This window comes from Otolemur garnettii, unplaced genomic scaffold, assembly GCF_000181295.1.
Source record: "Otolemur garnettii isolate 467f Iridium unplaced genomic scaffold, OtoGar3 scaffold00017, whole genome shotgun sequence".
In the NCBI taxonomy this organism is placed as follows: domain Eukaryota; kingdom Metazoa; phylum Chordata; class Mammalia; order Primates; family Galagidae; genus Otolemur; species Otolemur garnettii.
In genome coordinates this window covers 17,859,105-17,882,519 of record NW_003852412.1, presented here as the reverse complement: position 1 = coordinate 17,882,519, position 23,415 = coordinate 17,859,105, and the positions used below count along the sequence as shown (strand labels likewise).

The following is a 23,415-nucleotide window of genomic DNA, read 5'->3' as shown; positions in this document are numbered from 1 at the left end:
TTTTTTCATTATACTTGCTGTACATGTCAGCCTTGGTCATATTTCACATGGTTTCTCTTTGTCTCATGAAAATTACCAGCGTGACTTTTTTTTAAATTTCATAATACTGGTAGAGTAACTGAGAGAAAACCTGAATTGATTGAAAATAGCAACTTGCCATTTTCATGACAAAAATTTCAAAGTTGATAACCCTGGATTTTATACTCTACCTCAATAGTATCCATGGCCAGTTGATGGGGTTCCCTAATCCTATCCCTTCCTGTGACCAGCAGCACAGCCCCCTGGACTATTTATTCCAACTGCTGGCACTTAGGACCAAAGGAGATAGTACTCTGAGCTCCGACATTTTTCAGAGTTTCTTATTGCAACTTTTGTTTTATATTGCTAAATGCACTCTTCGGTTTTCCCTTGTGAATCTGAATCCACCTTCAGCCAGAGGTATTAAAACGGCATCTAAGACCTGCCTGTGGGAAATGTAGTTTATGAATTAGAGTCACTTACTGCCCCTCATGTAGCAATTAGCTCTCATAGAACTGCATCCGCGCCTCCTTCAAGAGCAGGGAAGGTTTACTGGCAGCCCGTGCTCAGCCCCTGGAGGTGAGAAGTTTAGAGAAGCAGGGGAGGCGGGAGTTTGAGCTGAAGGTTTGATTGTTTCTTCATGTTTATCTTCTGGGAGCTACTGGGATTGCTGTTTGGATTGAACTGAAGGAGTTCCTTATTTTCACAGTAGACACTGAACAAATTTGTTCTGCCTTAATGCCTCACTGAAAACCTCCTTGTGTTGAAAATGTGACTGAGTACCAAGCCACCTGGCCTGATTCTGAAAGCCTTACTTTCTAGAGGCAGCAATTAATTTGAAACCATTTCTATTTGGGGGAGTTTGTTGTTGTTTAAAAGTGACTGAATATAGTTAGACTGAATTGTAGAAAAAGTTATAGATTCACCCCATACTTAGGTTAGAGATGGGATTCGTTGTCCATAGGACTATGATTAACCTGGTGATCTAATCGCTGGCTCTTCAGCACATGTGTGTTTTAACTGCTTTACATGTGTCGACAGTGGGTCCCTCTAACTGATATTCTTCCTGTCCCCGTTATTCAGTTGGAGAAATCTATGCACAGACAGAAGCAAGTTTTCTCAATTTACTAGACTTGTAAATTGCGAAGTTGGAATTCAAACCCAGGCAGCTTGAAACCATGTGTAATGTCCACACTATCTTTCCCTTAACAGCTCCGTTTTACATTTGGGGCGAGTTAGTAACCTGACTACTTAGGTGAGTACTTGAGGAGAATCTTGGATTTTCTTGGGGCTTTATAAAGTAACTATTTTACCCTGTGAAATTCATATTTGTGTACCAAAAAGCAGTTCATCACTTCTAGCCTAGGGCAATGGTTCTCAAATTTTAACTACATACAAATTACCTAGACATCCTTTTTAAAAATGGTTTTCATCCTTAGAGTTTCTGAATTGTAGGTCATATTTAGAAGCCAAGGTATTGCATAAAATGCAGACCCCCCCCACCCCTGGTGAATTTTGATATTGGTGATCACAAATAAAAAGTCCTAACCACGCCCCTGGTGGAACTCACAGTCTAGTCCCTACAGACAGCAACATATTTTACCTTGGATGTGTCTCTTTCATTATTAGAAGCAACTTAATTCAATAAGTGAAGATGTTGGAGATCAGTACATTGCTCTTCAAAATGAGACATCAGTGTAAAACACGTTAGAGTAAAGGATGGTATCAAGACATTACAAATCCAAGACCTAACTACTCATGGTGCCTTGGTGATGTTTTTTTATTAACCTGCTTGTGTTAGTGTCACCCTTAGGTGAAATCCACATTCCTCCATGAACTAGAAATGGTAACCTGTAATTGTTTCTAAAGGACTTTTGCCTGTAACTTGAGCCCATCAATAATTAAATCATAATTAAACAGTAAAGGGGTTGTAAGGACACCTACATCCCCATAAGACCAGTCTTCAAATGTTTTATTGTTAAATTTTCAGCTGAGTCTTAGGAGTTTTTAGAAAAAAAATGGTTATTTTCTGTGGAACCAGAATATAAGGAAAACATTGAAATGCATTTTAATTATTAAAGGCGACTTAGCATAGTCAGTGTCTTTGAGGACGACAGGAAGGAAGTTGTTCCAGGCAGAAGGAATCGAGGAAGGAGAGTCATAATGGAAATGGAGAAAGCCCAGCCTACATCAGGGAAGAGTCGGTTACCTGTAGGGATAATAGGGGGAAAGCTTGGAAAGGTAAGGAAATGCCAGAATGTGGAAATATCTCAGTGTTAGACTAAGGTGGCCCTCCATGGCTATGCACGGCTTGTCAGCAGGGTCTGATACTGTGAGAACTAGCGTTTAGGAAGATGGCGTGGCATGGTCCGCAAAGAGGCCCTGACTAAAATATCGCTGAATAAATGTTGAATTGGGCTTTCAGGGATTGAAGCCTGTGAGCAGGGACCCCAGTTACAAGGATTTTATAGCTCACTACCCAGAGGCAGATGTAAGGAGGGCTCATATTAGATTGTCAGCTATTGAAATAAAAATAAAATTTTAAATGTTAGAAGAACTCAGTGGTGCAACACTGATCACTGCGTTAAGGGACAGGGTGAGGCAAGGAATACAAAGAAATTACACATAATTCCAGGGTTTTGAGCTTGAGCATGAGGATAGCAATATAGAAATCAGGAAAAGGAGTTTGTCTTTTATTATTATTATTATTAACTTGGAGAAAATCCTGGTAAGAGTGTCCAGCATGAAGTTAGAAAAGTGAATTTGGTGTTCTCTACAGAGGGGAAGTGAATTAAGTGGACGCCACTGCTGTGTGACCCCACTCCCACGTGACGATTCAGCTTATGTGCTGTTGGCTATTAGTGAGTCCCACGGCCACACTGGTGGAGTGGGAGGTTTGGTGGCATCCACTTAAGAGTTGAAAAAGATATTTGAGGAAACAAGTGAGGAAAAGAAAGACATTTGAGGAGAAAGTAAAATCTTATTTTCATTTCTATCCAAACAGTGTATAAGATAGTAGATTGCTGGGAGCACCACCGTGCAGGAGCCTTTGAAAGAGACGAACAGAACTCCAAGTTCTGGATAAGTGTATTCATTCTCCTTTATTGCCTTTTTCAGAACATTTCATTTTATAGCGTATGTTGGTTACATTTTCTCCATGTATTTTTCCTTAATGTTGATGCTGCTCTAGTTATTTCCCCAGAAATGATACATTTAATTAAAGTGGTAGCTATTTCATCCTAACAGTGGTATAGTCAGTATAGATGGCTTTATCTTGTTATGATTCTGGCTCTTGAAAAATAATAAAGGCCTCTGTTTTTCCCCTCAAATAGGCTCCCAAATCTCTTGCTTCTATTATACATTTAATATTTCAATATATTTGAGGCATTTTTCTAAGTCCATAAATACATAGGTTATATTTTCATTTCTCAGACTTAAAAAACTATGTTAGCCTCATGTCTACTTACTACTGCTTAATGATATTTATTACTATCATTAGTGCTGGTAGAAGATTAAACACTGAATTTTAGAAGTAAATGTGAATTTTTTTTATCTAATTTTTTCTAGTGGGAGCCCAACCTAGGCTGGTATTTTTACACAATGGCAGCTTTCAAAGAGCTCCTAAACAGAAATGCGATTATCGGGCAGAACAACAACAACAAAAGACATTTTAATAAAACTGCCTTTAGATCTCAGCTTTTCCTTTCTTAAGAGCATTAACCTAGATTTGGAAAGATGTAGATAAACTTTGAGAGATGGGTACATTATTTGATATTTTTTGAGAAATTGTTCTCAGTTTCAAATCTGCAGTAGATGTACTGAAATTCAGTTCTTGAGTGGCTACCTTTTGCAGTGAGCTATTTGTGTGATATGTAAGTTTTTCTTTGCCCATGTAGAACTTACTTAAATAGATAAAACATTTCAAATTAGCTTATATGAAAACTGTCTACTTCATTCTATGGACATTTGCAAGAAAACAAATGCTGTTTGATATAATCAAAGAACAGTTGTGCTCTGGGAAATGTGAAGAATTTACTTTCTAAGTTGCAGCCATATGGGACTACTTGAGGGCAACTTTCTTCTTCCAGGCTTAGAAAAAACACCTTTCAGAGTGACCCCCACCTTCACTGAAGTCAGTGAGTAGATTCATCCACTCACCGTTTTCATGGAGCCGTTCCCATGCGCCAGTTCTCATCTAGATGCGCCTTCCCTGACCCTTCCCCTGCCCCTGGACCAGATTCGCTTTTCCTAAGACATGTTCTTACAGCTTTTGTTCTTTTCTTTTATAGCACTTGTCACAGCTTGCAATTAAAAACTATGTGGGAGATTATTTCATTAAGTTTCATGAGGGCAGGAATACTGTCTGTGGACTCAACGTTTTATTCTCACCAATCCCAATGATTTTTATTATAATTCTTTTGGTATTCTAAGACTCAGAACATTTTTGGTTGCTCAGTCTATATTTTTAAATGAATTGGTAAATACTGTGAAAATAAATAAGCTGCCTTCCCTGTTCTTTTAAGGGATTTAAGCACCGTTCTCTAGTGCTTAAATCTAACGCAAATGAAACACGTTTACACAAGGAGTTATACTGTACGGTGAAGCAATAGAATATTCAGAATCAGGAGTTGTCATTCAACCAGCCATTAATTGTCACCTTAACCAAAATTACTTAACCACTGGAAGGTATAGCTTATGTATATGTAAAGTGTCAGCAAACATAGATCGGATTTTTGCAAGGATTATACAATGGGTATTTAGCCACACATTGGCCTTAGAGCCAGCAATGAATAGTGTATGTTCACATTAATTGGGCAAATACTTATGGACAGTTGCAGCCAGACTTTTTTGTAGCCATCTTTTCCGCTTGTTTCCCACATCCTTTTCACTTGTTTCCACAGTAAGTGGATTATTAGCCGAGTCTGTTTCCCAACCTCCCATTTTTATAAGTGTGGCCAGAGGATTCCCACATGGCCAAAGGCATGTAAGCAAAACTGTCAGGTGGTGGTTTCTGAAGATCTTCCTTAACGGAGAGCACCCACACATCCCCTTCTCCCCTCTACTTCTCCCCCTGCATCCTGCCAGGAACGTAGAGGCTACCATCCTGGACCACGAGATCCGTTTGGATAGTGTGCATACTTGGGACCCAGAAACAGTAGCCCCCTCTGCCTAGTCACATGTTTACACACAGGACAAGCCAACCTCTTGATTTAAGCCCAGTTTGGGTTTTCTGTCACTTAGCGCTGAGCCAAACTGTACCTAACAGGAGTCTGTAAAACCTCATGGTCAGCACTAGACCCAAGGCACAATATCATGGTGCCATTAACCATTCTTAAGGGTAAACTCTTAAGTACAAAGGAATCTGTTAACCAAGAGTCTTAGGGGGCAGATGTGCTTCTGGTTTGCCACAGTGAGTGTGAGAGGAGCTTTCAGGTTGCTGGCAAAAGAAGAAATTACCCTGTTGTCCCGCCTTAACAGATTCCTCCTAATGCCTCAGCATGACACGTGCTCTACCCCCGGGTCTGACATGGCCCTGCGGTGCTTGGACCTGTCACTTGAGCTTTCTAGGCCTTGGTGTTCTGTCTCCCGTCAGTATTAACTAATATATGTTTTTATGGCCCTGGCAAGACATTGGCCCCTTAGTTATCACTGATAACATTCTTCTTTGCTTTGCAATTTGTTGTGTATCTTTTCCTTTCTAGATCCTGTGTGGCAAGTACAATGATCGTTCCTGTCTTTATATATTCCAATGCATCTATCAGTGTTTGAACATTATAGAGATACACAAAATACTAAATGAATTTAACACATTTAGTGATTATTTAAAGGCATACATGAACATGTGATAATATTAGAGAGATGGCTGTAAAAGTAAGCTCTGATGACATTAAGGAAATTCGTGAATGCTGGAGTAAAAAATGTATGTATTTTGATTTGGGGAGAGGGAGAAACTACTGAAGGTTTGAAAACAGAATTGATTTAAGACTGGAGAAGATTTACAACTCAACTTATGATAAAGAAAGACAAAGAAATTAAGTCTAATATGTTTGCCTAATTTTGAATGCCCTAATAACATGATTATAGTACTTTGTAGTAGAAATCTTACATCACTTTTTAAAATCATATGAATCTTAGAATTTGGGGTTCATGACTTTTAAATGTAAAGATGTAAAACATAAATTATTACATTCACTTTTACAAAATTAACTGTAAAACTGAAGGTACAGGTGTAATTTTTATGTAAATAAATCTGGTAAGAATGGTCGATTTTGTTCATTAAAATTTTTTCTAATTTAGGTTACATTAAAGAACTTGCAAAAACAAATATGGTATCTCCTTATTTAAAAATTTATTTTTTTTAAATTAGAAAATGTTAGAACAAATTATACTATGCCATCTCTTTAGGTGAGATAGAAATAAAACTTTAGTAAACTTTATAAAAGAATGTGTGAGTTTTTAAAAGATTTCTCAGATTCCAACATCTGTGTAGCAGAATTATTATTTAAAAATACCCTATATTATCCTTCATAAATTTCAAATATTTAATATTTTGCTGTATGAAATTGTGTTTCTTTGAAAACATAAAATATTATATTTCTACTTTATTAAGAAGTTATGAGTTTGGTATTTGTCTTTGTGTATTCTTTTCTTTACTTTTGTGGAAGCAGAGATAAGCAAAATTCCCTTCTCTGCTCGGCCCATAGAGAAGACAAGAATTGTCTAGTTTATGTCTTAAAGTTAATATAAAAAGCGAATGAAATGTGGCATCATGTGTATAGAAGCACTTTGAATAGTAAAAGTTAATTGAAGAAATAGAGTCAAAAGTGGTCTAACCTTTGAGAATTAAAAAATCATTTAGTTCTTTTTGTTGCTTATCTTTCTTCTATATTTGTAAATGGGACTTAATTTCCCTTTTACCTGAAAAAGAATAGTAATGATGACAAACAGTCAGCGGTTACAGATGCTAGACAGTGAAGGGGACTTGTCTTTAATCCTCAGGCGACCCCATGGGTTAGATGCATCGTACTGCCATCTTAGGGATGAGGAGAGTCTGCCTGAGGATGCGTTAGCCTGTACCCTCGCTCAGCCAGGTGCCACGCCTGGGTTTCCTTGCTCTCAGCCAGGGTGGTCTACCGGTGCTGGAGGAAACGAAACTTCCACTGTTCTTTCTTTTAATATCCCCTTGGTTGAGACCAGCAATTTTGACTCCTGGTCATCATCTTGTTTCTGACCGTGTCTAGAAAAGAGATTCTTCTTTGCACACTTTGAAGACAGTTAGTACAGGGCTACCGATTCCAGGAATTTTCTTTTCTTTGCTTCTCATCTCCCCCAGATTCTCTCAGGATCACCATTGTCCCTACGACCTAATAATGAGAGGTCCCAAGCTCAGTAAATGCCATCCCGATGTTGGCTTGTTGTAAAAAACCCTGACTTCAAATTTCAGGATTTTATCATGAAGGGATTCAAAACTTTAAAACAACTTAAGATATTTTATAATTCATATTTTACTGAAAACAGATATTTAAGAGCCATTTCCATAGTGTCCATGGAAATGCGATAGGAAGTACAAATTAATTCCTGCCATAGAAATGTATAAGTAAGTAGAAAAATGGAAAGGTGTCACCTCTTTAGGGAGCCTTCGCTTGTGACTGCAATGCATCTTTTGTGTCACATGGCATTTCAGGAGATACAGAATATTGTCAGAGTAGGTGTGATTCTGAACATCACTTTAAAAGCTTACTCCTAGCATGTCTGAAATTAGATAATCTGATTATCCCAGTAAATAATATTTCTAGCTGCCGCCTTTAAGATCTAGAGTAACAACTTAATATAAGTACAAACAGCCAGCCAATATGTAGTTTGTTTCTTTATACAAATTTTTCAAAACAATAAACTTAATTGTCAAGAAAAACCATGAATTGTAGGCCATTTTCGTTATTTTTCAAAGCATATACGGAAAAATTACAATGTGACAATGCAATTTAGTTCCCGAAATGTATGCAGTCAATTTGATTTTTGAAATGCAATTGTAAGATTATAGTTATTGAGATTAAAATAAAGCCAGAACACACAAAGTATGTAGAATGCTAAGTTATTGCTTGGAAATAGCTACTGCATATACGATCCAGAGGCGTCCACATATTTTATTTAGCCCTCTTATTTCTCTTTTTGGTTAATTAGTTCTTATTCCACAGTGCTACACATTAATACCCAAATTGCGCCGGGCTCTGTGCTTGGCAGCCTTCTTTTATCTTAAGTGCATAAAAATGAAGAGCATCCCTGTTTTCTGTTTCCCAGAAGTGCCTTTTAACTTTTTATTACGTGATATTTGTTTCTGCCTCAATGTTTAATTGATCCCAAGTCAGCATTTAAAATACCAGGACACTTGCTGCCGTGACCAACAATATTTTCATACATGGAGCGGTATAGTGTGTTTTCATAATAAAACTTGGAAACTCTTCTGTTGACATTATTTGCATGCCTCAATAATCTACCAGTTAAGAAAAATCAGAGAACATCATTCTGCTAACCATTCACTGCCTGGCATAGGGGACATGGATATCAGAGAATTCTGCTTCACTCTGATCATACTTAAAGTAATTGGAAACTCCCTTTTTAGTTTTCATTTCTAATGCACGCCATACCATACTCAGTCACATTTTCTTTAAAGTCCGCGCAGTGAGATGTTAAAGGCAGAGGTTAGCTCTGCCAGGCACTCTGTACTGAGATTCCTCCTGATCAGGCCTTAGCAGCTCTTAGAAGTAAAGTTTTTTTTAAATTGAAAAACTCCTGAACATTTTCTAACAGCGTTTATTTCTCTGATTTTTTGGTCGAACACATTTGGTGACGATTCTTTTGGTATTTGCTTTTGTACTGCCCACTTCTCATTAACTCAAGAGCTTTCGGCTTGACAGCAGGAGCCACTCTAAGAATTTAAGAAAGTCAGGCCCCTCCCAGAAACCTGCCCTGCCCTCCCCCTGCACAGCGGCCCCACTGCCTCGGAGCTTCCTAGATACGTGTTTTTTTTTTCTTTTTGGCAGCACTCTTGCATCTTTAAAAAATACTCTTCCCAAAGATAACATCCTTTTCAGTGTTTCTAATGTGGGGTTGGCGTTTCTGCTCAGGAGGAGACGTTGTTTTCTTGTTCATTCCTCCTGCTTCTTCCTAATGCCCCCCATTTCTTCTTCATGGTACACAGAGAAAACAGAAGGGGGTTTTGCCTCTCTCGTTTTCCTTCTTTCCTTTTATCTTTTACTGAATCTGTTCACATGCAGAAGCTTTTTCTTCTTATATGAACAATGCTTTCTTTCCTTTTTGCATTAGCTGTATGAATTGACCAGGAAAAAGTCCAAAATTCAGAGCATATGGACTGAAATCTGTACCTCAGACAATAAAGCCTTCTTTACAAGAACTCTAGATTACCTTACTGTGTACCGTTCCATCAAACTTAATATACAAGCTGAAGTATTTAAAACAAAGCAGCCTCAGTTCATGTAAAGCTGTGAAGAAATTAACAGTAGTAAGTACCCGGAGAGAGGAGATGAGCACAAATGGGAGAAGCCTTTGAAAACAGGTGGAAGTTCAGGGGAAACAATTCTATCAGGCCTGGACTCCTGGAAAAACCAACAGATCACACTCGCAGTGGTGTATTGCATCTGTCTCATGCTGTTCAGCGAATAGGGCATTTCACTTTAATTGGAGGTTTTACCAGGTGCAAGGAATCACCAGGAAATTATAGTTTTTCTGTTTATGCATATGTGTTCTTTGCCTGTTTTTTTTAAAAGGACAGTTAAGTTAGTGAGCACATGTCAAAGGCTAACCTGTGTTCGGAACAGTTGAGAATAGTTTAGAGGCTTGCTACAACTCCTGGTTGATTTTTTTATTTTTAGTAGAGACCAGTCTCGCTCTTGCTCAGGCTGATCTTGAAGACTCCTGAGCTCAGGCCATCCTCCTGCCTCAGCCTCCTGGAGTGCTAAGGTTCCAGGAGTGAGCTACAGCACCCAGCCCCTACCTGATATTTTTATTATATATGTAATTAACCCATAGACTTAATTATTAAAAAAACAAATATTAGTACTTCAGTAATCTCCCACTAACATGCAATAGTCAATTTAAACAAATTGGCATTTGTACGTATTATGGAAACGTTCTTAGGAATAATGATTTATATAGAGAACTATTATTCTATAAGTTATGTGAATTTATTACGAGTCTAATGTAATTTATCTAAACCTCAAAGATACATTGGCGACAGAGTCTTATTATGTCACCCTTGGGAGAGTTTCATGGTGTCACAACTCATAGCAACCTCAGACTCTTGGGCTTACGTGATTCTCTTGCCTCAGCCTCCCAAGTAGCTGGGACTACAGGAGCCCACCACAACGCCTGGCTATTTTTTTTTTTATTGCAATTGTCATTGTTATTTAGCAGGCCTGGGCCAGGTTCTAACCTGCCACCCTTAGCTCATGTACTGGTGTTCTAACCAGTGAGCTACAAGTGCCAAGCCAAAGATACATTTTTATATGACAACTCACAAGCTGTGGTTTGTGTACATGCCTCAATATTCATGAAGCGACCACTAAATACTTGATTATAACTTGATTTTCCTAAGAATAAATTCTAAATCAGACATTAATTTTTCTTTCTAATTGATTTTTTCAATTCTTTTTCACTTCATAAGTAATAACATGTAATAAACTGAATGTCTCTTTTTCAATGAAATAAAATTAAAATATAGTTTCTGTTTGGATACCATGTTTGCTGGTATTTTACATTTGAATATTTTTTTGAAGGAATATCAGTCATTAGTCAGACGCATACTTGAATACATTAATTAAGGGCATCTCCATATTTAGTAGTAAGTTTGAGATACAGAAAAATAATTACCTTTTTTTTTTTCTAGAGACAATTTCACTTTATCACTCTCAGTAGAGTGCTGTGCCGTCACAGGTCACAGCAACCTCCAACTCCTGGGCTTACACAATTCTCTTGCCTCAGCCTCCCCAATAGCTGGGACCACAGGCACCCACCACAACACCTGGCTATTTTTTTTGTTGTTGCAATTTGGCCGGGACCAGGTTTGAACCCACCACCCTCGGTATATGGGGCCAGCGCCCTATCCACTGAGCAACAGGTGCTTCCCATAATTACCTATTTTTAAAGCTAATTGCTTATTTACACCTTTGTCTAAATTATGAGTGTAAATACTTTAAGTATGTTAGTACTATAATAAAATATTTTAATTCTCTGGTATAAAACACAAAATGCCAAAGAACAAGCTCAGAAAATATTTTTGTAGGGAACTGTAGGTGCTATTACATAAGACAGCCATGCTTAGGTCATTTTCCTTGGGAACAAAGCAGTGAGTAGCAGGAGTCAAGGATCCCTTCTCCCACCTGGGGTATCACACCTCTCCCACTGATTGAAGACACCCCTCCTTGTTTGGGGGCACATTATTATCGGTGGTCTGAGCGGGGCATTTGTCCATTGAAGACTAAGTGGCTTCTTGCTGCACACTTTCCCTGGATTCCTCCCTTCCTCTCCATAAGCCCAACCAAGTAGTTGACAGTAACTTTCCATTCCACCTTCCTCATGTTCATTTCGACAGGTGAATTATTGCAAAGCACAAATATTATATCATAAGGTCTGTTTTAAAATTTACATATAGGACAGTCATCCTCAAACTACGGCCTGCGAGCCACATGCAGCCCGCCTAGGACATGTATCCGGCCCGCCGGCTGTTTTTGCCACCACTGCCTGTCCTGCTGAGCAGCCGACTGGTCCCGGGGCCCGCAGTCCAGCCCTCCAACGGTCTGAGGGATAATGAACTGGCCCCCTGTTTAAAAAGTTTGAGGACCCCTGGTATAGGGAATCATGAGCATTTCATTCGATTCTTTGTTTTTTATACAATCTTATGTATTTTTAGCTAGTCGAGTGTAAATCTCGTTTCTCAGTTCTGATTCTTGGAGAGGATGTGAATTGTGCAGGAGCATACCTACATCCGGGCTTGTATATACACATACATTTTATATTTTAATACCCTTTTATCTGGGAATATCCACTTCAGCTACTCCTCTTTGCTGTCATAAAAATGTTTACAATACATATGTGGACATACTTCTCTTTAATACTTATGGGAAAGTCTTTCAGAGAAAAATACCAGAAAGAGAATTGTTTAATTTTATGAACAACTATAGATGGAAATAACTCATGCCTGTTTACACTCCCACCATCAACATTGGGATACTTCCACTAGTACTTGATATGATATGAAATTTTTGTTTTCCCATTATGTTGGCTATAAATTGCTACCTCCTTTTTAAATTCATATCTCTTTTAATAATGAAAGGTTTCTCTGAATTTTCTTTAATATAGTTTGCTCTGTTTTCTATTGGTTTCCCTATCTCTTTGTGTGTGTGTATGTGTAATTTGTAAGAAAAGAAAAAAAGGTCTTGAGTATTTCAATCAATAGTTCTCAATTGAAAGTACAGTTCACATATACCTTGCACAGAAAGGAGGTCCCAAAGATCCCTTCAGGAAGCTCACAGGTCAACGGTATTTTTGTCATATTTCTAAGACTACCTCTGCCATTTTTACTGTGTTAACATTTGTACTGTTGACACAAAAAATGGTGAGTAAAACTGCTGGGACCTTATCACTCGTCCTGACGGTGGTACCAAACTACGCTACGATAATTGAATATATCTCTATCCTGTGCATGTAGGAGTTTAAAAAAAGAATATCCAATTCATTTAAGAGTGTCCTTGATGAAACAGTAATGATAACTAATTTTATTAAATGCTTGAATGCCTTGTTAAGTCTTTAATATTCTGGGTGATGAAAGGGGAATTACACATAAAGCTCTTCTTCTGAGTACTGAAGTCTGACCTTTGTCACCGGGAAAAGTACTTGTGAGATCGTGTAAGTTTCAACATAAACTACTTCCTCACTTTTTTTTTATATCATTATATATTAATGATATTGAGTATCTTTTCATATGTTTAAAATCCACACATATTTCTTTTAATGTCAACCAATCCAGTCTTGGATCATATTTTTCTATTTAGTTATTTCTATTTTACTTCTTGGTATGTAAGATCTAATTTCTCTGATTGATCATCCTTTGCTAGAATATAATATAGTTTTATCTCCGTTTGTCATTACTAGTTTGACTTTCTTTTGCTTTTTATCTTGCAGAGCTTTTTAGTTTAATTAATAACATTTTATAATCTAGCTATGTCATGAATGGAAATTCCTTTTAACTCAGATTTTTTTAATTCTATATTTAACTCTAATCATTTTTTGCTTTCTTTGTTTCTTCATGTAAATGTTAATTTTAGCTGGGACTTATTCTAGGATAAGATGACAGATTTATCAAATAACTTTATCCAATTGTCCCAACCCAGTTATCTAATAACTTTATCAACTTAATGACTTTATCAAATTGTCCCAACCCAGTTATTTAATACTCTTGTTTTTTCTCCACTGATTTAAATATAATTTGTTTTATATCAAATGTTGGGATCTATTAATTGAAAGATCCCAATTTATCTCTCTATCTCTACATGTCCTGGCATCATCTTATTTTAATTATTTATATTACAGTTTCAGGTGATAGTTCCTGGCATAGATTAACTGTATTTTGATTACATATTAAGCAACTCGCATAACTTTTTAATTAGTGTTGACCCTTTGTTGCTTATCTTGAACTTTCAAAGTAAATTGTTGGTTACATCTTTTGCCTATCTGAGCTATCTCTGTATCCTGTCCTCCAGATTTCTGGAAAGGGATTTATGAGCCTGTTTTGCTGCCCACAAGTTTATTCTTCAGATATGTTTCTTTGCTTCTTTGTTGTAGGAACTGCTCCCTGGGAACTTTATTTAGACAATTATATTATTCATACCCAATATCACCAGTTGTTTCTTATTTCTATACTTGTTTCTGTCTTATATTTTATAAATCTGCCTTTTTCAAGGCCCTTTTTACAGATTTTAAAATCTGAATCTGTCCATCCTTCTAAATTAGTTTTCCAGTATTAGTTTCTGTCTTTTTGTTTTTTCCCTTTCCATCACAATGCTTGCATTCCTAGGAGAGTTTGTTATTAATATGTTGGCTAGAGACCCAAAGGGAATAATGAAACCCATGCCCTTGCGTGGGCCACTCCAGGTAGACTGAGTTGGTGCAGAGAGGGAACCTCGTGATGGAGTTATCTGTACTCAGCCCTACATTCTCGTCTCCCTGCAGAACACTTCACCTGCCCAGGCATTGCTTCTACTGGGAGCTGCATCACTCTGTTTGTCTCCTTAGTCTGTAACCTATGGATGTGACATGCAAAGGGGGAAACACTCCGGCTGCTAGTGACCACACGCCACTGTCAGCCAGCTGCATATTTTGTCACCACCTCCCACTGCTGATGGGCTGGAACTGGATAGATCAGAGAGGGCCCAGACAAACAAGATGTGAACAGGAATGAGAAAAAGCCTTTTAGGAAAGTGATTCCTCAGCCCAATAACTATCATCAGCCCTTGGCATTTCCCTCCATACACCCCACACCCCAGACAAAGTTGAGATCTCAGAATCTTCTGTTACACTAAGGCTTTCTTATAGTATGGAGGGGTGTATGTGTGTGGGGGAGAGAGAGAGACAGCAGAGAGAGGGAGAGAGAGAGAGAGAGAGAGAGAGAGAGAGAGAGAGAGAAAGTTTGAAAACTTTCAAAGCTTGCCGAGCAGCTTTTGTCCCAGAGGATCTTGAGTGTCGGATTCAGGGCAGAGGGGCCAGTGCCCTATGCAATTGCTACCTTGTCAAGTAGCAATGTCCCCTTGTGTTGCAGTTAATGCACACAAACACACACACACACACACTCATAGGTTTAATCATAGCACACTTAGAAGTTTTAATAGGACATAGTTTTGGAAGTTGTTTGCAAAGTTTTCATATGGTTATTATGATTATGGGCTCTTACAAATATACTTCCCAAAATCTGAACTTTCTGGCATTAAGTGGTTCAGAACAGGAAGCAGAAGAAGAATGCTCCTTGAAAAACCCGGCTTGATGCCCGTAGCTCAGTGAGTAGGGTGCTGGCCACTTACACTGAGGCTGGCGGGTTAGAGCCCAGCCAGGGCCTGCTAAACAACAATGACAACTGCAACCAAAAAATAACTGGGGATTGTGACAGGCACCTGTTGTTCCCACCTACTTGGGAGGCTGAGGCAAGAGAATCACTTAAGCCAAGAGTTTGAGATTGCTATGAGCTGTGATACCACAGCACACTATTGAGGGTGACATAGTGAGACTCTGTATCAAAAAAAAAAAAAAAAAAAAAAACAATAAAGAATAAATATAAATAAATAAATAAAACAAAACCTGGCCAGGAGTGGTGTCTCATTTCTATAAAGCTCAGCACTTTGGGAAGCTGAGACAGGAAGATCTCTTAAAGACAAGAGTTGAAGACCAACCTAGTCAACCTAGAAAGATCCCATCTCTACAAAAGTAAAAAGTAAAAAATTAGCTGGGTATAGTGGCACGTAACTGTAATCCCACCACTTGGTAGGCTGAAATGATAGATCGCTTGAGCCCAGGAGTTTAAGCTTGTGGTCAGCTATGATTTTACCGCTGCATTCCAGCCTGGGCTGGCAAAACAAGACCCCATCTAAAAAAAAAAAAAAAATCAAACCAAAAAGCAAATGTTCTAAGAAATTTCGATGAATTCTTTTACAGGCCTATATTATATAATCTTCACTTATAACAATTTTCTTAAAGTCTCTTTTACAAAGGAGGAAATTAGGCTCGGCGCCTATAGCTCAACCGGCTAAGGCACCAGCCACGTACACCTAAGGTGGCGGGTTCGAATCCCCAGCCCGGACCTGCCAAAACAACAATGACGGCTGCAACCAAAAAATAGCCAGGCATTGTGGCGGGCGCCTGTGGTCCCAGCTACTTGGGAGGTGGAGGCAGGAGACTCGCTTGAGCTCAGGAGTTGGAGGTTGCTGTGAGCTGTAATGCCACAGCACTCTACCCAGGGGGACAGCTTGAGGCTCTGTCTCAAAAAAAAAAAAAAAAAAAAAGGAGGAAATTAAATTCTAAAAGTCTTAGAGAAATTGTCCAAGATCATATAGATAGGGAGTGGCAAAATCAGCCCTGAGACCCATCAGTCCTTTCCTCCCTTTGCCGCCCTTTCTGCAGGCTCTGAGGACTGCAAATCCAGGTATTCTTCTTTCTATTTATATTTACACATGGGACACAGTTCTCCCAGAACGCTTTAGAAGGTACTTTTGTATTTAAAGGTTATGCAGCACATATACAACCTGATGGAAAAATTATTATTTTGGGAAGCTGAGACAGGAGGATCTCTTAAAGACAAGAGTTGAAGACCAACCTAGGCAACCTAGAAAGATCCCATCTCTACAAAAGTAAAAAATAAAAAAGTAGCTGGGTATAGTGGCACGTAACTGCAATCCCACCACTTGGTAGGCTGAAATGATATTGAGCCCAGGAGTTTGAGGTTGTGGTCAGCTATGATTTTACTAGAAACTAGACACATAAAGGGAAATATTTTATTGTGTAAGCCTCCATCAGGTTCATAGAGAATAATGTAGGAATTTTACTTGTAATCTGCAGTAGACCTTTATGTGGTATATGAGATGGTTCACAGAGGTAAACCTTTTCCGCTGTATGTGGGATAGTTCACAGAGGCTAAGATCACCATTTAGCAAAGTGATCAAACCACAATGTTGGAAAAGGATTAAAGGGGTTTACATGCTGGAGGTTTTTGTTGTGGAGGTGCTTCCAAAATCATGTTATAACTTAGTCCAAGGCTGAGGTTATTTCTTACAGAAACAGATTCTTGGTACTAAATTTGAGTATGACCACAACAATGAAATCTTTGCCCCTTTATACTGAATCAATTGTTATTCAAAATTAATAGTGCTAGATACAGGATAAGTCTAAGTATAAAACCTAGAAATTACTAAAACTTAGTCATGTAGAACCTGTATCTATAAATAAAATTTTGTTTTTTATTTTGTGTTTAATGATAACAACCCAAATATTTAACATAAGATCCCTATTAAGAGTAAAGACAATCCAAGTTCAGAAATTCCTTACTATCTGGAGTTCTGTCTCACTAAAATACATATTAAAAGCTTCTAAGTTATTAGAGCAGATAGAAATCTGCTTAAACACCATTTCTAATGACTTGAGAAAAACATGAACTTGGATTTTTTTTGATACTTTATGCGTCTACAATTATTAGAAAATTATTGTATAGCTCATCAGTCGAAACTCTAGCAGAGATAATTCGGCCATCTCCAAAAGGAATAAACAAGATAATTGAAACAGGATAAAAGACAGTTGAGAAAAGAAAGGGGGGCTCAGAAATGGCAAATGTGAAAGTTGGCCACCAAAATATGGGAAAACATGATTCAAGGTCCACCATCTACACTGTGTCTACTGGGAAGGTCGAGGCTATGAAGGGTCTCAGATTAAAAAAAAGAAAAACTATCATACATAGGATACTGGAAGACTTTGGCGCTTCTCTAGCGATATGCTAATTTACCTAACATACTATGTGAAGTGTCTTTCAGAAATTCCCTGTGCCAAATTGCACAGTTACTACTCCCAAATCAATCCTTAGAGAGAGGACTAATGGAGATGAATATTAAGAATAATGAGTAAAATTTACATTCATAGGGATGATCTCTTTTTGAGCCTCCAAGTTTGAATGGGACTTAAAATGTGTTCTTGACGGTAATTATTTTGATGTCTGGGCATTGAAATTATAAAAGCAGAATTGGCTAGTTGAGTCAATCCATGCACTGTTCTTAGAGGAAAAAAAGAAAGGAACCATTGGCCAGAATTTTTTAAGAAATATATTATGTTTAAAGTATGCGTTCGAAGGGTGAAAGGGGACATGCTCACCAGTTAAAATGCTGAGGCCTACCCACCCAAATTCTTTAATTCATCAAACCCGGGGTTTCTTTATACATGAAAAAGACCTAGAATTGCCTTGTGAGCAGCCCTTGGGGAGAGACCTCATGGTGTTCAGAGCAGGAAGAAGAGACTTTGGCAAACTCAGAAACTGATAATAGAGTGGTTGATTTCCTGAGGCACATTGTCTGCCCCTTCACAGGTTAACTCTCAGAGCCTCATCCTGGACTGAAAGCTCAAATCACATACTTGAATCTGAAGGTTTTCTGGTTTTCTCTGCAAAAGAGTCTGTGAATTATTAACTTAATATTACCTTATGATGCATTTAAATTTGCTGATTTGTATTGGTGGAGAAGCGCATTTTATAGCAATTTGTTATGCCTTTCTACTAACCTTAAGATTTTATAGATAGCATAAAGGCATTTTATAACAAAGGGAGCAAATTTTCATGTTTACCATGCCACATGTGAGTAATTATATATACATTGTAGTATTTAATTATTATGTATCAAAAATATTTCTTTAGTTATAAAAATATTTAAAATATTTAAATGTCTACAGCTCCTGCAGCAGACTTTTGCAAAGTGATTTGGAATTGGGGGTGGGGGACTGTGGAGCAAAAATACCAGTTAGAAAGTTTCTAGATGGTAAAATGAAGAGAAAGCACCTATTTAGTGAGAAACAAATGCTCAGAGAATGCAGTATAAAGGTCCAGGAACTATAGATACATTTGTTATTATATTTGACATCATTGTTATCTTTACTTTTTTATTCAGATAATCAAAGATCTCAGATTTTTCATGTTTTATTTTAAATGGAAATTTCTAGAACCTTAAATTAGCTTAGACACGTTGACAGTTATGTTGACATTAGGGTTTCATACTAATGACACTGAGGTTATTTTCACAAGAGACTATTCCCATCTTTCAGTTTACTAAGTCAAATTTGCATATCAAGCAATTAGATGTTTTCTGTACTTATATTTTGGGGACGCATTGCTTTTCTCAAAGCCTGTTCATGAATATTGTTTTACTTTTAAAAAATCATTCTATTATAGAAAGAGATTTTGAAGTTAAACTTAATATATGCCTGTTTTAAATACCATTAACCTACAAAAAGTACGAGAAAATCATTAGCTTTTCATATTATTTTTAATTTAAACTAATAAATACAAGTGTTCTATTTCAAAAATAAGCACTGTAAGTATTATCTTAAAACAGTGAGGTTATTGTTGATTATGCCTTGTTGCTTCAGATAAATTTGCAAAGAAAAATGAGAGTTACTGGTGTGATTACCCAAGGAGCCAAGAGGATTGGAAGCCCGGAGTATATAAAATCCTACAAAATCGCCTACAGTAATGATGGGAAGACTTGGGCAATGTACAAAGTCAAAGGCACCAGTGAAGACATGGTAAGACCGACTTACCCCACTGAATTCAAACACAAAACCATTGATTATCAAGGGACAACAGAGTCTTCAAGAGAAGCCTTATATTGAAGATAATTTCTGATACTTTTCATTTTTAATTGGGCTAGCAGGGAGAAGGGAGTAGGACGTTTTCCAAGTTACAGATTTACAGTGGCTGACATTTAAGTTTTCTCAGATTTTAATTGGTGGCTCTACAAATACTTTGTGACAAAGTTAGCATAATCTCATACAGCAGTTGAGCTTTATTTTAACAATAGTCTGCTTTCAATTTTATTTCCACCACTTTTATAGTTTGGCACTTTTCTTCATCAGATAACTACTGGCCAAAACTATTGTTTTAAAAGCAGGAAAGGCACCAAATTATAGAAAAGATATATATATATAGGCTTCATATTGGAAAAAAATTAATTTAGCAGAATAAAATATTTTAGATGAAGTGCATATAATATTTAATATTTCATTTCCTTTTTTCCCAATTCATTTATTAATTCTTCCTCAAAAAGTTCAACTTTTAAAATATCAGGAAGGCAGGTCATTCCTTTTAAGACCAAACATTATAGTAGGTCCTAATAAATTGCACACAAAATTTATTAATTGCTCTTGTAAATGAATTTAAGTAAAGTTTTTAAATTATCCAGGTTTACATTAAAGGCAAAATAAATAGGTTTAATGGAACAAAAAAAATGACACATTTTAGTTCTTGATTTTAGAGGGAAACATAATTCTTCACCAGAAATATATATTCTCTCTATTTATATAAACAGAGACAGAGAATGAGAACGATCAGTCTCTTATCCCGTGATCTGGGCCTGATTAATGAAGATGTAATCTTGATGAGTCAAACCCTAAAGCATCATGTATCTGATTGTAGCGTTAGGGAGACTGAGTGGTCAGAAACACTAGTGAAGACTATTTCCTACCTGAAAAAGTTTAAGTACTAAGTAGCAAAATGAACAGAAAGATTGAGATTAAGAGAAGGATTTAAGGTGCCTATTTCTCAAGAAAAGAGAGAACCACTCTGAAGGACTGGTCTTAAAATTGACAAAGCCATCACAGTGGAGTATGGATTAATGCCACAGGCCACAGTGGTTTATGGCTTTAATTAGGATTTTATGTATGGGTTTTATATCCACTGCTGATGGCAGTGTGCTTTCGAAATGCTCCCTACTTTCAAATTATTTAATCCAGTCTTCGAAGGATTATTTTGGGTAAGGAATAGGGTCAACGTATAAAAAATAGATAAGGAAGCTGCTGCAGTTAATAATTTAAAACTCTGTATTCTGCCTTTACACAGGTGTTCCGTGGAAATGTCGACAACAACACGCCGTATGCTAACTCTTTCACACCCCCCATAAAAGCTCAGTACGTGAGACTCTATCCACAGGTTTGCCGAAGGCACTGCACTTTGCGAATGGAACTTCTTGGCTGTGAACTCTCGGGTGAGCCTCATATTACCTATTTCTGTAGTCTCTTTTTAAAAGTCTATGATTGGGTGCCATAGCTGAGTGGTTGTGGTGTCAGCCACATGCTCCAGGACTGGTGGGGTCGAACCCTTCCAGCCCTGCTAAAAACAAAAAATAGCTGGGCATTGCGGCAGGCACCTGTACTAGCTACTGGGGAGGCTGAGGCAAGAAAATCACTTAAGCCCAAGAGTTTGAGGTTGCTGTGAGCTATGACACCACAGCACTGTACTGAGGGTGACAAAACTGAAAGTCTGTCTCAATTTAAAAAAAAAAAAAGTGGGGTAGTGCCTGTGGCTCAAAGGAGTGGGGCACCTGCCCCATGTGCTGGAGGTGGTGGGTTCAAACCCAGCCCCGGCCAAAAACTGCAAAAAAAAAAAAGTGTATCAGTGCGTAGCCTGCTCTACCCTGCAAAAGCCATGCTTAGACATTTATTTCTCTTACAGTATATCTACAACATGGTTCACTGAGAGCCAGTGTGTATGTGTAGGATCAACAAGTACTAAAACATGTTGCAGGGCAAATTTAATATAGAAATAGTAATGGAGTTTACAAAGTGGTCAATGAAAGTGCAAGGAATTCTCAAAGGAAACCCCAGATCAATTTTAAATGTGTCTTATTGGTTTGGGTAGTAACTATGATTTATGTTTTGTGACAAAAGTTCAGTAAAAACTGGAGTCTGCCTGACCTCATAAATTGCAGTCAAAGTTAGCGTGAATGGGACAGAAGAGTAAGCTTCATCTTCGTCCGTCTACCATAAGAATTTGGAAAAAAGAACTTTTTTCTTTCTTCCAAAGAAAGAATTTATTTATTTATTTATTTATTATTTTTTATTTATTTATTTTTTTTTTTTTTTGGAGACAGAGCCTCAAGCTGTCCCCCTGGGTAGAGTGCCGTGGCATTACAGCTCACAGCAACCTCCAACTCCTGGGCTCAAGCGAGTCTCCTGCCTCCGCCTCCCAAGTAGCTGGGACCACAGGCGCCCGCCACAATGCCTGGCCATTTTTTGGTTGCAGCTGTCATTGTTGTTTGGCAGGTCCAGGCTGAATTTGAACCCACCACCTTAGGTGTATGTGGCTGGCGCCTTAGCCGGTTGAGCTACAGGCACCGAGCCAATTTTTTTTATTTTTATTAAATTATTTATTTAGATTGTATGAAATATGTATATGTATATGTATGATTACTCTCAAGCGGACAAGACTTCAATACCAAGATTGCTACTGCAAATTCATTCTTAGATCATTCTTACCTAGCACCCTGCTTACTGTATAAATAGTGATTAGCCAGCTCAAGAATAATTTATCAAAGAACTAGAGTTAAATATTCTCCTCCCCCAGGAATATCAATACGAGATTTAAAGATGAGGACTCAGCATGTGGATTTTGTATTGGTACCATGTCAATTTAATTAGGTTCTAAAGTACATGGAAAATTGGGTGGAGGAATTTCACTCTGTTTTATTTTTGGTGGCGGTTCTTATAATTCTGGCATCAAAATTTACTATCTTTGCTGCTGAAATTATTTTGTTTAAATAAGAAAACGCACAGTTCATGCATTGTTCCACTTTTTAGCATAATCTTGTGTTGGGATCGAAAGCGCCACTGAGAGACACACATGTAAAAGCAAAGGAGTGTCTTTTTTCAAGCATATGCTTGGGTTACTCCACTCAACAGCGTAGCTGCGAAGGGGCGACCCTGAAATGAAGCAAGGGGAGGTTTTTAAAGAATATAGAGGAATTTCATCTGGCATTGTGTCAGGAGGGGTTGCCATTGGCTGAGCTGTTGTCCAGGGATGCTTGGCCCCACCTGATATGCCAGAGGTGCTATAGGGCGGGTCTACAGTTAGGGACTTTTCAGAGGAGGGTTGCCTGTTCACTTCTGATAGACTAGCTCGGTCTGGGCTGATTGACCTTGGCCAGATGGGGGTGTTGCTGTGATTTTTCCTGTTATGGGCTTGAGTTCTAAAGTGGAGTTACACCAGCCTTTTCACTTGAAGTGGGGGAAAAACCTTTACCAAACTTAAAACAATGCCAGTTAGTTGAGAATAGGAGGACAAGTCCCTTCAAAGAGATAACTTGTGGGACTTTGATTTATTTCAAGAGCTTGCCCTTAAGTTAAAGTCCCTCAAATAAAAGTTATTATGAAGAATAACCATTTTTAATAAGCCCATAACATTTAAAGTAATTAGAGTCATTTGACCAAACAAGTGAACCTATTTTAAGAATCACACTTTTATATTCCGTGTTTTTGTTTTTGTTTTGGTTTGAAGCAACCAACATGTGGTTTGCCATTAATTATCCATTAATTAATAGTAGTTACTATTAACTACTACTAATGATAACTAGTACCATTAATTATCCTCAGAGAGATTCTTTCCCTAATTTTGGTAATTCAGACTGTCCTGTTGGCTGCCAGTAAATCTTGGCAGAATTCTTGCCATACAGTGTTTGTGTTACACATCAGTATATCACCACAGGCCAGGGTCCGTCTCTAAGCCATTCATCATAAAGCAATCAAGAGGGAGCCCCGGTCTGACAGGGTCTGCTGCGAGCCGCGTGGTTTTAGTTGCTTACCATCACCTTCTGC

General features: G+C 37.9%; 1 protein-coding gene across 2 annotated transcripts in view; it reads left to right on the top strand.

The window, feature by feature from the left end:
* EDIL3 (EGF like repeats and discoidin domains 3) overlaps nt 1-23,415 on the top strand; it is a 430,053-nt gene that overhangs the window by 301,225 nt on the left and 105,413 nt on the right. For both annotated transcript variants that reach the window (XM_003785962.2, XM_003785963.2), the window contains 2 exons: nt 19,198-19,353; nt 20,666-20,810. In XM_003785962.2, coding sequence (XP_003786010.1) covers nt 19,198-19,353; nt 20,666-20,810 — 301 coding nt within the window. The remainder of the gene's footprint in view (nt 1-19,197; nt 19,354-20,665; nt 20,811-23,415) is intronic.